The sequence below is a fragment of the Eucyclogobius newberryi genome, unplaced genomic scaffold (genome assembly GCF_026437365.1).
Source record: "Eucyclogobius newberryi isolate DKJ021-1_F unplaced genomic scaffold, fEucNew1.0.hap1 SCAF_22, whole genome shotgun sequence".
NCBI classification, from domain to species: domain Eukaryota; kingdom Metazoa; phylum Chordata; class Actinopteri; order Gobiiformes; family Gobiidae; genus Eucyclogobius; species Eucyclogobius newberryi.
In genome coordinates, this window is record NW_027315857.1 from 19127685 (window position 1) to 19142016 (window position 14332).

A 14332-nucleotide genomic window follows, 5' to 3' on the forward strand; every position below is an offset into this window, starting at 1 on the left:
TCGACTCCCTAAAGCTCGACTCCCTAAAGCTCGACTCTCTAAAGCTCGACTCTCTAAAGCTCGACTCTCTAAAGCCCGACTCCCTAAAGCTCGACTCTCTAAAGCTCGACTCTCTAAAGCTCGACTCTCTAAAGCTCGACTCTCTAAAGCCCGACTCCCTAAAGCTCGACTCTCTAAAGGCCGACTCTCTAAAGCCCGACTCCCTAAAGCTCGACTCTCTAAAGCTCGACTCTCTAAAGCTCGACTCTCTAAAGCTCGACTCTCTAAAGCCCGACTCTCTAAAGCCCGACTCTCTAAAGCCCGACTCCCTAAAGCTCGACTCTCTAAAGCTCGACTCTCTAAAGCTCGACTCTCTAAAGCTCGACTCTCTAAAGCCCGACTCTCTAAAGCTCGACTCTCTAAAGCTCGACTCCCTAAAGCCCGACTCTCTAAAGCCAGACTCTCTAAAGCTCGACTCCCTAAAGCTCGACTCCCTAAAGCCCGACTCTCTAAAGCCAGACTCTCTAAAGCTCGACTCCCTAAAGCTCGACTCTCTAAAGCCCGACTCTCTAAAGCTCGACTCTCTAAAGCTCGACTCTCTAAAGTCTGGGTCTTGTGCTCCTCAGATGCTGAGGGTCCAGAGTCTCTCTGGGTCAGTCCTGACAGAGCACAGCACTTCACTGATGATGTCATCACTCTGAGTTGTGGGTTCAACTCCACTGGAGCAGACAGGACACTTTATAGGAGCTTTTATAACAACACAATAACAACACAACAGTGTGATAATTACAAGAGCAAAGATAAATCTAAATGTGAGTTTCGTTTACGTGATAAAACCAGAGCAGTGTTTTGGTGTGAGTCTGGATCAGGAGAAATGAGCAACGCCGTCAACATCTCAGTCCACAGTGAGTTTGGTTTAAACTATGAGTCGTGAGTATTTCAAATATGTCATGTTTTTGACATGTTTAACTTCACAGGTGACATCATCCTTCTGAGTCCAGTGCGTGCAGTGATGGAGGGACAGTCTGTGTCTCTCAGCTGTAAACTCAGGACAGGGACTTTTACTTCAGTGCAATTTTATAAAAATGGAAGCATAATTCAAAATGGAACCAACCCAGAGTTCAACATCTCTGCAGTGTCCAGGTCTGACCAAGGCTTTTATAAATGTGAGGGACAAAGGAAGCTGTGGACAAAGACTGTGACGTCTCCAGAGAGTTGGATGTCCATTAAAAGTTAGTAAATCCATTCTTCATATACAAAGGTTCTACAATAAAAAGGTTTTATATATTGTATGTTCACAGGTGCAGCCAAAGCAGATCTCTCTCCTCTTCCTGTCATGTGGGTGGTTGGACCTGTGTGTGCAGGGCTCTTTTTATTCATCCTGCTGCTGCTTCTGTGGCGCTGCAGCAAAACTAAAGGTAAAAAACTCTTATTTTCATGGTATACATTAGAACTATATACAGTCATATTTACAGTATAGTGACATTTGAAGTTTGTGATGTTTCAATCAACATGTGTTGTTTTTTCAGGCCAAAGCTCCTCCAGGTCAGTCTTGTCCTTCTGACCAGTGGCGGCTCGCCCATAGGGGGCGCTGGGGCGCCGCCCCACCTGACCTGACTGCCTGTTTTTATTTTATTTTTTAAATGATGTCTCATTTTGAAGAAAAAAAAAACCTGTGTTAATTAGATGCTATTGATAATTTTGCTTTATGGGTTTAGAACTCTCCAGAATTATATTTACATTAACTTTCAAGTTCCACGTTTGGTGTAGGAGCCAATAGGCTGTCTTGCCGGGGCTCCTGTTTGATCAGCCCCATTGTGTGTATTTAAGCCAATGGCTCCTCTGTTGCTAGGCAAAAAAGAATACACATCCGCCAATCATCGTCGAGGAATTTTATGGGTTTGGGGCGCTGAAGATTAGCGCCCCAAAGTACCAAGATGCACCGCTGCAGCTGCTTGTTACCAGATGTTTTCATTCCAGCAGCGAAGTGTGTAAAATGGCGACGTCGGATTAATTTGTCCCTAATTCAGTGAAATCCTTACATCTGCATCGCTTTGAAGAAGAACTTTTGAGGAAAAGCTCATTGTAAAACAACTCAGACATTCACACTATGAGAGTGAACGACGTGAAAGATAGTGGCATCTCAGATGACTTATGAACTTGTCAATTCAAGTACCGGCTCAATTCTGCACGGTCTGTTAAGTACAGAAACATACCGTTGAGCGTAGCGTGGGACGGATATGCGTCCTACAAGTCCTGTTGCACGACTTCCGGTATTATCGTTCGTATTTACTTGTTAATTTTTCTTAATTCTGAGAGAAATTAAAACCTCCTCTGGGAGGTAATCTCCCGCTTTACTGCGCCTTATCTCCCCCTGGGATGACAAATAGGTTGAGAAGTAGGCCTAAAATGCACCAGAATGCAGCAAATCACATCTACGAAATTCAAAATTACAAATAGCTCCACCTAAAAAAAAATTCACCAGCTGCCACTGCATCTGACGTTACAATAAAGAATAATTCAAGACATTTCTAAAGCCATGTTTTCTTCTTTAACTGCAGTGAGAATGATGAAGGAAACGAGGGCCAAGACAATCAGCAGCAACTGTATTCATCTCTTCTTCATGGTCAGTTAAGAATATTAACATAAAGAATAATACATTTAAAGACTTAAAACATGTTTAAGAAGATTATTTAAACACTTTCCTGAACTTTAGGAGACAATTGTGTGGATGAAACGATCCAAAACCCAAGAAACAGGAACGGTAAATGACTCTTTTTCTTCTTTTTCTTCATTTATTTCAAAAATCTTAAATGTATTGTTTGTTTTACTTCAAGATGAAGAGCTCGGGGACTACAGTAATTTACCTCTCAGGTGCATTTAACTTTACAATTCTTTAAACATTACAGAAACTAAGCCATTTTTGAATATTAGAATTCATAAATAATTCCTTCACGTGATGATGAACTTTGATAGATTTTCCATTTGCTCCAGGTCTGAACAAACTGAGTTGAGCTGAAAGAGACGCTCACTGGACGACCACTGAAAAGCACAAAGATTTCATACAAATTGACCACAGCCTTAAGATGTAATAACTTCACAGCTACAGATGTGACTCATTCTGTGAAATTCCCGGGCTGGACTTTTGTTTCACTTGCTCATGTTAAAATATAAACTTTATGTGATTTACCAGTGCCATATTTAACTGTTTGACCCTCGACTTTTTTCTTTTCGCTCGTGTTTGTCTCTGGTTTGTTAATGACAGCGCTTACAATGTTTCCAGTACATGTTTTATATGGAACTAACAGCATCATGTTTGTGTCTGTGAAATAAAGATGACAGACAGAGGAGAAAAGTGTTATTACTCCTCAATAAACAGGTAAAAACAATGATTCCACTTGGATTTACTCTCCGGATTTGTTCAAGAGCAATTTACAATTCAAAACAAGTTATTATGTCTTTGGATGGTGAAAGGTCATCAAAATGAGTCCACGACAGAAGTAATGAGTTGATAAAGCGTTTTACACAATAGAACAACATGTTTAAAGCGTTAAAAGTTTGGGGTTTGGAGGAAACTATAACATTTGAATTATTATTGATATTTAATCCAAGATATTTAGTTCAAAAAGTGACGGTGTCTATATCACCTTTACTTTTTAATTATAAAAGAGTGATTAGCTTGCTCTTTCTTTGAAACTACGACATTTGAAGCGTTCATTAGAATAACACAAAAATAAAGGTACAGATCCGGTACAGATAACCGAGCCACCTCAGCTGGCTCCGCTCAACGTGGAGGAGCAGCGGCTCTACTCCGAGCTCCCCCCGTGTGGCCGAGCTCCTCACCCTATCTCTAAGGGAGCGCCCAGCCACACGGCGGAAGAAACTCATTTTGACCGCTTTGTATCTGCGATCTTGTCCTTTCGGTCATTACCCAAAGCTCATGACCATAGGTGAGGGTAGGAACGTAGACCGATCGGTAAATCGAGAGCTTTGCCTTTCGACTCAGCTCCTTCTTTACCACAACGGTCCGATGCAGCGACTGCATCACTGCAGCCGCTGCACCGATCCGCCTGTCAATCTCAGAGGACTCCCCACCCAGCTGGAGAGGGCAAGCCACCTTTTTCCGGTCGAGAACCATGGCCTCAGATTTGGAGGTGCTGATTCTAATCCCAGCCTCTTCACACTCGGCTGCAAACCGTCCCAGTGCATGTTGCAGGTCCGGGTTTGATGGAGCCATCAGGACAACATCGTCTGCAAACAGCAGAGATGAGATCCTGTTGTCCCCAAACCGGACACACTCCGACCCCTGACTGCGCCTAAAAATTCTGTCCATAAAAACTATGAACAGAACCGGTGACAAAGGGCAGCCCTGGCAGAGTCCAACATGCACTGGGAACAGGTCTGACTTACTGCCGGCAATGCAAACACAGCTCCTGCTCCGGTCATACAGGGACCGGGCAGCCCTGAGCAAAGGGCCCCGGACCCCGTACTCCCGGAGCACCTAACAAAAGACACCCCGAGGGATATGGTCGAAAGCCTTCTCCAGATCCACAAAGCACATGTGGACTGGTTGGGCAAACGCCCATGAACCCTCGAGCACCCGATGGAGAGTATAGAGCTGGTCCAGTGTTCCACGACCCGGACGAAAACCACTCTGCTCCTCCTGAATCCGAGGTTCGACTATCGGTCGGATTCTCCTCTGCAGTACCTTGGAATAGACCTTACCGGGGAGGCTGAGGAGTGTGATCCCTCTGTAGTTGGAACACACCCTCCGGTCCCCCTTCTTGAACAGAGGGACCACCCGCCCCGGTCTGCCAATCCAGAGGCACGGTCCCCGACCGCCACGCGATGTTGCTGAGACGTGTCAGCCAAGACAGTCCTACAACATCCAGAGACTTTAGGTGCTCAGGGCGCATCTCATACACCCCCGGAGCCCTGCCACCGAGGAGTTTGCAAACAACCTCAGTGACTTCAGCTTGGGTGATGGACGAGCCAGCCTCTGAGTCCCCGGTCTCTGCTTCCTCTTCGGAAGACATGACGGTGGGATTAAGGAGGTCCTCAAAGTATTCCTTCCACCGTCCGACGACATCCCCAGTCTAGGTCAGCAGGTCTCCACCCGCACCGTAAACGGTGTTGGTGAAGCACTGCTTCCCCCTCCTGAGGCGCCAGACGGTTTACCAGAATTTCTTTGCGGCCGACCGATAGTCCTCCTCCATGGCCTCCCCGAACTCCTTCCAGCCCCGGGTTTTTCCTCTGCGACAGCACGATCTGCGGCCCGCTTGGCCTGTCGATACCTGTCAATGACCCCAGGAGCCCCACAAGCCAGAGTAGGCCTCCTTCTTCAACCTGACAACATCCCTTACTTCCAGTGTCCACCACCGGGTTCGGGGGTTGCCGCCACGACAGGCACCAGCTTCGAGCAGCCCTATCAACAATGGAGGCGGAGAACATGGTCCACTCGCTCTCAATGTCCCCAGCCTCCCCCGGGACATGGGAGAAGCTCTCCTGGAGGTGCGAGTTGAATACCCTACTGACAGAGGGCTCCCCAAGACGTTCCCAACAGACCCTCACAATGCGCTTGGGTCTGCCAAGTCTGTCCGGCTTCCTCCTCCGCCAGCGGATCCAACTCACCAACAGGTGGTGATCGGTTGACAGCTCTGTCCCTCTCTTCACCCGAGTGTCCAAGACACGTGGCCGGAGGTCAGATTACACGACAACAAAGTCGATCATTGACCTCCGGCCTAGGGTGTACTGGTGCCAGGTGCACTGATGGATACCCTTGTGCTTGAACACGTGTTCGTTATGGACAATCTGTGGCTAGCACAGAAGTCCAATAACTGAACACCACTCGGGTTCAGATTGGGGAAGCCGTTCTTCCCAATCACCCCTCTCCAGGTGTCACTGTCATTGGCGTTGAAGTCCCCCAGAAGAACAACGGAGTCCTCGGTCGGTGCACTGTCCAGTACCCCTCCCAAGAACTCCAAGAAGGCCAGGTACTCTGCACTGCTGTTCAGCCCGTAGGCCGACACAACAGTGAGAGACCTGTCCCCCACCCGAAGGCCTAGGGACCGGGGGTGAACTCCAACACGTGGCAGCTGAGCTGAGGGGCTATAAGCAAGCCCACACCAGCCGGCCGCCTCTCCCCGCGGGCAACACCAGAGAAGTGGAGCGTCCAGCCCCTCTGGAGGAGATGGGTTCCAGAGCCCAAACTGTGCGTGGAGTTGAGGCCAACTATATCTAGTTGATACCGCTCAACCTCCCGCACAAGCTCAGGCTCTTTCACCCCAAGCGAGGAGACATTCCATGTCGGAGATCTGGTCGTCGAGGCCCCTGCCATCTACTGCTACATGGATCCTCCTGCGGGTGGTGGGCCAACTGGAAGGCGGCCCCACGTCGCTCTTTCGGGCTGTGCCCGGCTGGGCCCCGTGGGGAAAGACCCGGCCACCAGGCGCTCGCCGTCGAGCACCCACACCAGGCCTGGCTCCAGGATTGGGCCCCGGCGACGTAACTGGCCTTGATCTTTTACATGTCATGAAGTGCTTCTGAACCGCTCTTTGTCTGACCCGTCACCTAGGACCCGTTTGCCATGGGAGACCCTACCAGGGGCTTCAAGCCCCCGACAACATAGCTCCTGGGATCATTCAAGCGCTCAAACCCCTCCACCACGTTAAGGTGTCGGAATAAATGGCTTGGTGGGCCCTCTGTTTCCCCCTTATAAATAGTTTACTCAGAGATGTATTATGATTAGTTTATACATTTTGCTTTAGAGTAATTCTGTCTTATCCTGTGTTTTGAGACGTGACCACCTTCACAGCTCTGGACTTTAGACTCGGGTCCATAAAAGCACAATCGTGAAAATCTGCCACAGTGAAATGCCACATTGAAGAGAGAGTCACTAGTGCGTTTCAAACAGGAAGACAATAGATTCATTCATTGAAAAGGCTCAATGTTTTTGTTGTTCTTTTGTTTTTGGATCACAATTGTAGTTTACAATGAATAAATCACCAAATTAAGAAGCGGCGAGTGCTTTAGTCTGAACAGGAAGCAACAATGACACATTTTTGGTCCCTGCATCTCATTTCTATTTTAGCCAATTACCTCTTGGTTTAAAAGTTTTGTGTAAAAAGGAAGGAAATGTCAGCTTCAGCGCTAAAGACGACAAAGTGTGTTAACTCTGAGCCTGTTCAGACTCTGAGCATGAGTACTACACTGTAGTATAGTTAAGAGTTCAGTGAGAGGGGTTTGGCTGTAGTTTGACTGTGTTTTCACATGTCTTTGTGTGTGATGGACTGACACAGATGGAATGTGTCCAAACGCTGTGGTCTGTGGTCAGGCTGTGCACATTTACTCAGAAACCAAACCAGAGCCTCACTCTTCTCTCAACTTCCTCTTCATCTCGACAGGGGAAAAAGTATTCCATTTTGTCAAGTAAAAGTACAAAATACATGCGCAAAAAATGACTCAAGTAAATCTTTTAAGCAAATATTTTTTTAAGTACCTGTTTAAAATATACTTTAAGAGTAAATAGTGGATGTAGTTCAAATAGATTTTGAGAACTGTTAAATAAATACACCTGTAGCGTAATATACTTTGCGTTTGCATCCTTGCACGGGCTGCACCGGTATATGTAGGGTATTCAAGGTTGATAATGATTAAAGAATTGTTCAAGAATCAAACATGACACACTGCATAAGTGTGGGTATGTTTGATATCATATTTTAAGAGCAAGTTGGGGCACCAGCCGGATAATCGGCATTTAACAACTCTATAATCAATATATAAAAAAATGTATTTATCGAAAATGAATTTGCTCGTTGATCTGAAGGTTTGTGAGAACATAACCGTGACATTGACCACTTTTCTGAAAATGAATGAACACTTTACCAAATGTAGGTATTGAAGTTTTATTGACTAGATAATTAAACAGACACATAAATTAGTTGTGTGTTGGAGTTAATTCTAAGATGATATTATCAGCCAGCCTGTCATACGAACGGAACCAGAAGCTGTGATCCTGAGGAGATGGGCCTGTGTTGTTCGTGTCACCTCCACGTCAACGTGCTGGCGTTTGGGTGAATGTTGGTTTGGTGTGTGAGGTGTGAAAAGGAAGGAAAGCCAAAGCCAAAGCCAGTCGAGTTAAAGTGTACAAAAGGCCCCGCGATCCCGGTGTTTCAATGCTCTTGTAATTCATGGGGTGACCACTAGAGGCGCTCCAGCACCACAGGGTGCCTTATGATATCACTGCATTTCACACTTCTCTCCACCCCATCACCGAGTGCCGTATGATGTCACCGGTGTTCCGCCTTTGTTCCTCCTTGGCTTGGTGGCACTACATAGCAGCTACATTCCACCTTTGTTCCTTTGATCCTGTGGCAGGGTATATAAGCAGAGGAATATGTATTTTCTTGGCTCTCTGAGGCAACGGCAACTGTTCTGGTCGCAAAGACATATCATGGCCTCGTGGGCTTTGTGGCACCAAAGCAATGGAAGGAGTTCTTTTATGGACTACGACAGAGTCTGAGGACTACGACAAAGTCTGAGGAATAAAGTCTGGCGGTAATGCAACACTTGGATGCCAACCGCCATAAAACAACAACAACAACAACAACATTTTCTTGGCTTCTTGAGAGCCTAAATAAAGCTACTGTCGGCGTGCTCGTTTATGAAAGAAAGGGCAAGAATCAGAAAGTTAAAATCAATCAGTTTAATCCCTGCCATTTACAAGACTAATACAGATAAACGGAGCGCTTACCTAAAATGTCCCTATCGAATGTGTGGCGACTTACTCGGGCGTAGTCCGGACACGCCTTTTCCCTATGCGCTCAAACAATTTATACATTTTCATATGGACCGGATCTGGACTTGTAAAAACGTTTCGGTTCAGGTCCAAAAAAAACGAAACCCCGGTGATTCGGTTCTGGACTCATATAAAATATAGCATTGACATACTATATCCTTTTTGTTCTAGAATCTAGACCATCTTAAACCTTCCATTGATCGCGAAATTCACGCTGGAAAAGACGTAAACACTGCCATGCCCCGCCGTCAATAGCGCACACGGACCCTAATTAGCGACGCACGCGTCTTCTGGGCATAAGTTGAAGCCGGCGAAATAAGTTTAAAGATGCGAGAGACAAAACCCTTTATCCACATGTGAACACTGAAGTGAACCGTGTATCCACATGTGAACACTGAAGTGAACCGTGTATCCACATGTGAACATTGAAGTGAACCGTGTATCCACATGTGAACACTGAAGTGAACCGTGTATCCACATGTGAACACTGAAGTGAACCGTGTATCCACATGTCAACACTGAAGTGAACCGTGTATCCACATGTGAACACTGAAGTGAACCGTGTATCCACATGTGAACATTGAAGTGAACCGTGTATCCACATGTGAACACTGAAGTGAACCGTGTATCCACATGTGAACACTGAAGTGAACCGTGTATCCACGTGTGAACGTTGAAGTGAACCGTGTATCCACATGTGAACGTTGAAGTGAACCGTGTATCCACATGTGAACACTGAAGTGAACCGTGTATCCACATGTGAACACTGAAGTGAACCGTGTGTCCACATGTGAACGCTGAAGTGAACCGTGTATCCACATGTGAACACTGAAGTGAACCTTGTATCCACATGTGAACACTGAAGTGAACCGTGTATCCACATGTGAACACTGAAGTGAACAGTGTATCCACATGTGAACACAGAAGTGAACCGTGTGTCCACATGTGAACGCTGAAGTGAACCGTGTATCCACATGTGAACACTGAAGTGAACCTTGTATCCACATGTGAACACTGAAGTGAACCGTGTATCCACATGTGAACACTGAAGTGAACAGTGTATCCACATGTGAACACTGAAGTGAACCGTGTATCCACATGTGAACACTGAAGTGAACCGTGTATCCACATGTGAACGTTGAAGTGAACCGTGTATCCACATGTGAACACTGAAGTGAACCGTGTATCCACATGTGAACGCTGAAGTGAACCGTGTGTCCACATGTGAACACTGAAGTGAACCGTGTATCCACATGTGAACGCTGAAGTGAACCGTGTATCCACATGTGAACATTGAAGTGAACCGTGTATCCACATGTGAACACTGAAGTGAACCGTGTATCCACATGTGAACATTGAAGTGAACCGTGTATCCACCTGTGAACATTGAAGTGAACCGTGTATCCACATGTGAACATTGAAGTGAACCGTGTATCCACATGTGAACACTGAAGTGAACCGTGTATCCACATGTGAACACTGAAGTGAACCGTGTATCCACATGTGAACATTGAAGTGAACCGTGTATCCACATGTCAACACTGAAGTGAACCGTGTATCCACATGTGAACACTGAAGTGAACCGTGTATCCACATGTCAACACTGAAGTGAACCGTGTATCCACATGTGAACGTTGAAGTGAACCGTGTATCCACATGTGAACGTTGAAGTGAACCGTGTATCCACATGTGAACGTTGAAGTGAACCGTGTATCCACATGTGAACGTTGAAGTGAACCGTGTATCCACATGTGAACGTTGAAGTGAACCGTGTATCCACATGTGAACACTGAAGTGAACCGTGTATCCACATGTGAACACTGAAGTGAACCGTGTATCCACATGTGAACACTGAAGTGAACCGTGTATCCACATGTGAACACTGAAGTGAACCGTGTATCCACATGTCAACACTGAAGTGAACCGTGTATCCACATGTGAACACTGAAGTAAACCGTGTATCCACATGTCAACACTGAAGTGAACCGTGTATCCACATTTGAACACTGAAGTGAACCGTGTATCCACATGTGAACAATGAAGTGAACCGTGTATCCACATGTGAACACTGAAGTGAACCGTGTATCCACATGTGAACACTGAAGTGAACCGTGTATCCACATGTGAACATTGAAGTGAACCGTGTATCCACATGTGAACATTGAAGTGAACCGTGTATCCACATGTGAACATTGAAGTGAACCGTGTATCCACATGTGAACATTGAAGTGAACCGTGTATCCACATGTGAACACTGAAGTGAACCGTGTATCCACATGTGAACACTGAAGTGAACCGTGTATCCACATGTGAACATTGAAGTGAACCGTGTATCCACATGTCAACACTGAAGTGAACCGTGTATCCACATGTGAACATTGAAGTGAACCGTGTATCCACATGTCAACACTGAAGTGAACCGTGTATCCACATGTGAACATTGAAGTGAACCGTGTATCCACATGTGAACACTGAAGTGAACCGTGTATCCACATGTGAACATTGAAGTGAACCGTGTATCCACATGTGAACACTGAAGTGAACCGTGTGTCCACATGTGAACACTGAAGTGAACCGTGTGTCCACATGTGAACACTGAAGTGAACCGTGTATCCACATGTGAACACTGAAGTGAACCGTGTGTCCACATGTGAACACTGAAGTGAACCGTGTATCCACATGTGAACACTGAAGTGAACCGTGTATCCACATGTCAACACTGAAGTGAACCGTGTATCCACATGTGAACATTGAAGTGAACCGTGTATCCACATGTGAACACTGAAGTGAACCGTGAATCCACACGTGAACACTGAAGTGAACCGTGTATCCACACGTGAACACTGAAGTGAACCGTGTATCCACACGTGAACACTGAAGTGAACCGTGTATCCACATGTCAACACTGAAGTGAACCGTGTATCCACATGTGAACACTGAAGTGAACCGTGTATCCACATGTCAACACTGAAGTGAACCGTGTATCCACACGTGAACACTGAAGTGAACCGTGTATCCACATGTGAACACTGAAGTGAACCGTGTATCCACATGTGAACACTGAAGTGAACCGTGTATCCACATGTGAACACTGAAGTGAACCGTGTATCCACATGTCAACACTGAAGTGAACCGTGTATCCACATGTGAACACTGAAGTAAACCGTGTATCCACATGTCAACACTGAAGTGAACCGTGTATCCACATTTGAACACTGAAGTGAACCGTGTATCCACATGTGAACAATGAAGTGAACCGTGTATCCACATGTGAACACTGAAGTGAACCGTGTATCCACATGTGAACACTGAAGTGAACCGTGTATCCACATGTGAACATTGAAGTGAACCGTGTATCCACATGTGAACATTGAAGTGAACCGTGTATCCACATGTGAACATTGAAGTGAACCGTGTATCCACATGTGAACATTGAAGTGAACCGTGTATCCACATGTGAACACTGAAGTGAACCGTGTATCCACATGTGAACACTGAAGTGAACCGTGTATCCACATGTGAACATTGAAGTGAACCGTGTATCCACATGTCAACACTGAAGTGAACCGTGTATCCACATGTGAACATTGAAGTGAACCGTGTATCCACATGTCAACACTGAAGTGAACCGTGTATCCACATGTGAACATTGAAGTGAACCGTGTATCCACATGTGAACACTGAAGTGAACCGTGTATCCACATGTGAACATTGAAGTGAACCGTGTATCCACATGTGAACACTGAAGTGAACCGTGTGTCCACATGTGAACACTGAAGTGAACCGTGTGTCCACATGTGAACACTGAAGTGAACCGTGTATCCACATGTGAACACTGAAGTGAACCGTGTGTCCACATGTGAACACTGAAGTGAACCGTGTATCCACATGTGAACACTGAAGTGAACCGTGTATCCACATGTCAACACTGAAGTGAACCGTGTATCCACATGTGAACATTGAAGTGAACCGTGTATCCACATGTGAACACTGAAGTGAACCGTGAATCCACACGTGAACACTGAAGTGAACCGTGTATCCACACGTGAACACTGAAGTGAACCGTGTATCCACACGTGAACACTGAAGTGAACCGTGTATCCACATGTCAACACTGAAGTGAACCGTGTATCCACATGTGAACACTGAAGTGAACCGTGTATCCACATGTCAACACTGAAGTGAACCGTGTATCCACACGTGAACACTGAAGTGAACCGTGTATCCACATGTCAACACTGAAGTGAACCGTGTATCCACATGTGAACACTGAAGTGAAGCGTGTATCCACATGTGAACACTGAAGTGAACCGTGTATCCACATGTGAACACTGAAGTGAACCGTGTATCCACATGTGAACACGGAAGTGAACCGTGTATCCACACGTGAACATTGAAGTGAACCGTGTATCCACATGTGAACATTGAAGTGAACCGTGTATCCACATGTGAACACTGAAGTGAACCGTGTATCCACATGTGAACACTGAAGTGAACCGTGTATCCACATGTGAACACTGAAGTGAACCGTGTATCCACATGTGAACACTGAAGTGAACCGTGTATCCACATGTGAACATTGAAGTGAACCGTGTATCCACATGTGAACACTGAAGTGAACCGTGTATCCACATGTGAACACTGAAGTGAACCGTGTATCCACATGTGAACGCTGAAGTGAACCGTGTATCCACATGTGAACACTGAAGTGAACCGTGTATCCACATGTGAACACTGAAGTGAACCGTGTATCCACATGTGAACACTGAAGTGAACCGTGTATCCACATGTGAACACTGAAGTGAACCGTGTATCCACATGTGAACACTGAAGTGAACCGTGTATCCACATGTGAACACTGAAGTGAACCGTGTATCCACATGTGAACACTGAAGTGAACCGTGTATCCACATGTGAACACTGAAGTGAACCGTGTATCCACATGTGAACACTGAAGTGAACCGTGTATCCACATGTGAACATTGAAGTGAACCGTGTATCCACATGTGAACACTGAAGTGAACCGTGTATCCACATGTGAACATTGAAGTGAACCGTGTATCCACATGTGAACACTGAAGTGAACCGTGTATCCACATGTGAACACTGAAGTGAACCGTGTATCCACATGTGAACATTGAAGTGAACCGTGTATCCACATGTGAACACTGAAGTGAACCGTGTATCCACATGTGAACACTGAAGTGAACCGTGTATCCACATGTGAACATTGAAGTGAACCGTGTATCCACATGTGAACACTGAAGTGAACCGTGTATCCACATGTGAACACTGAAGTGAACCGTGTATCCACATGTGAACACTGAAGTGAACCGTGTATCCACATGTGAACACTGAAGTGAACCGTGTATCCACATGTGAACACTGAAGTGAACCGTGTATCCATATGTGAACACTGAAGCCGGTAAGATCGCTGGCTTTATTTGAACTGTTTTAAGCTGTGGCCGCCGCGTGTTAAAGGGGCGGGGTCAGCGTGGTCTTGTCTGGGTCTTTGGTCTGGGTGTAAATGTGAATGAAATAACTTAAGTAAATACA

General features: G+C 45.9%; 1 protein-coding gene and 1 long non-coding RNA gene across 2 annotated transcripts in view; both read left to right on the forward strand.

Annotated features, from left to right (window-relative positions):
* The window catches only part of LOC140371507 (uncharacterized), a 46244-nt gene that overhangs the window by 23977 nt on the left and 7935 nt on the right, over positions 1-14332 (forward strand). The window contains exons 21-22 of the mRNA XM_072458680.1: positions 1281-1397; positions 1509-1524. Coding sequence (XP_072314781.1) covers positions 1281-1397; positions 1509-1524 — 133 coding nt within the window. The remainder of the gene's footprint in view (positions 1-1280; positions 1398-1508; positions 1525-14332) is intronic.
* LOC140371383 (uncharacterized) lies at positions 2535-2884 on the forward strand. The gene is made up of 3 exons (XR_011928461.1): positions 2535-2605; positions 2696-2743; positions 2817-2884. It is a non-coding gene; the product is annotated as an uncharacterized lncRNA (long non-coding RNA).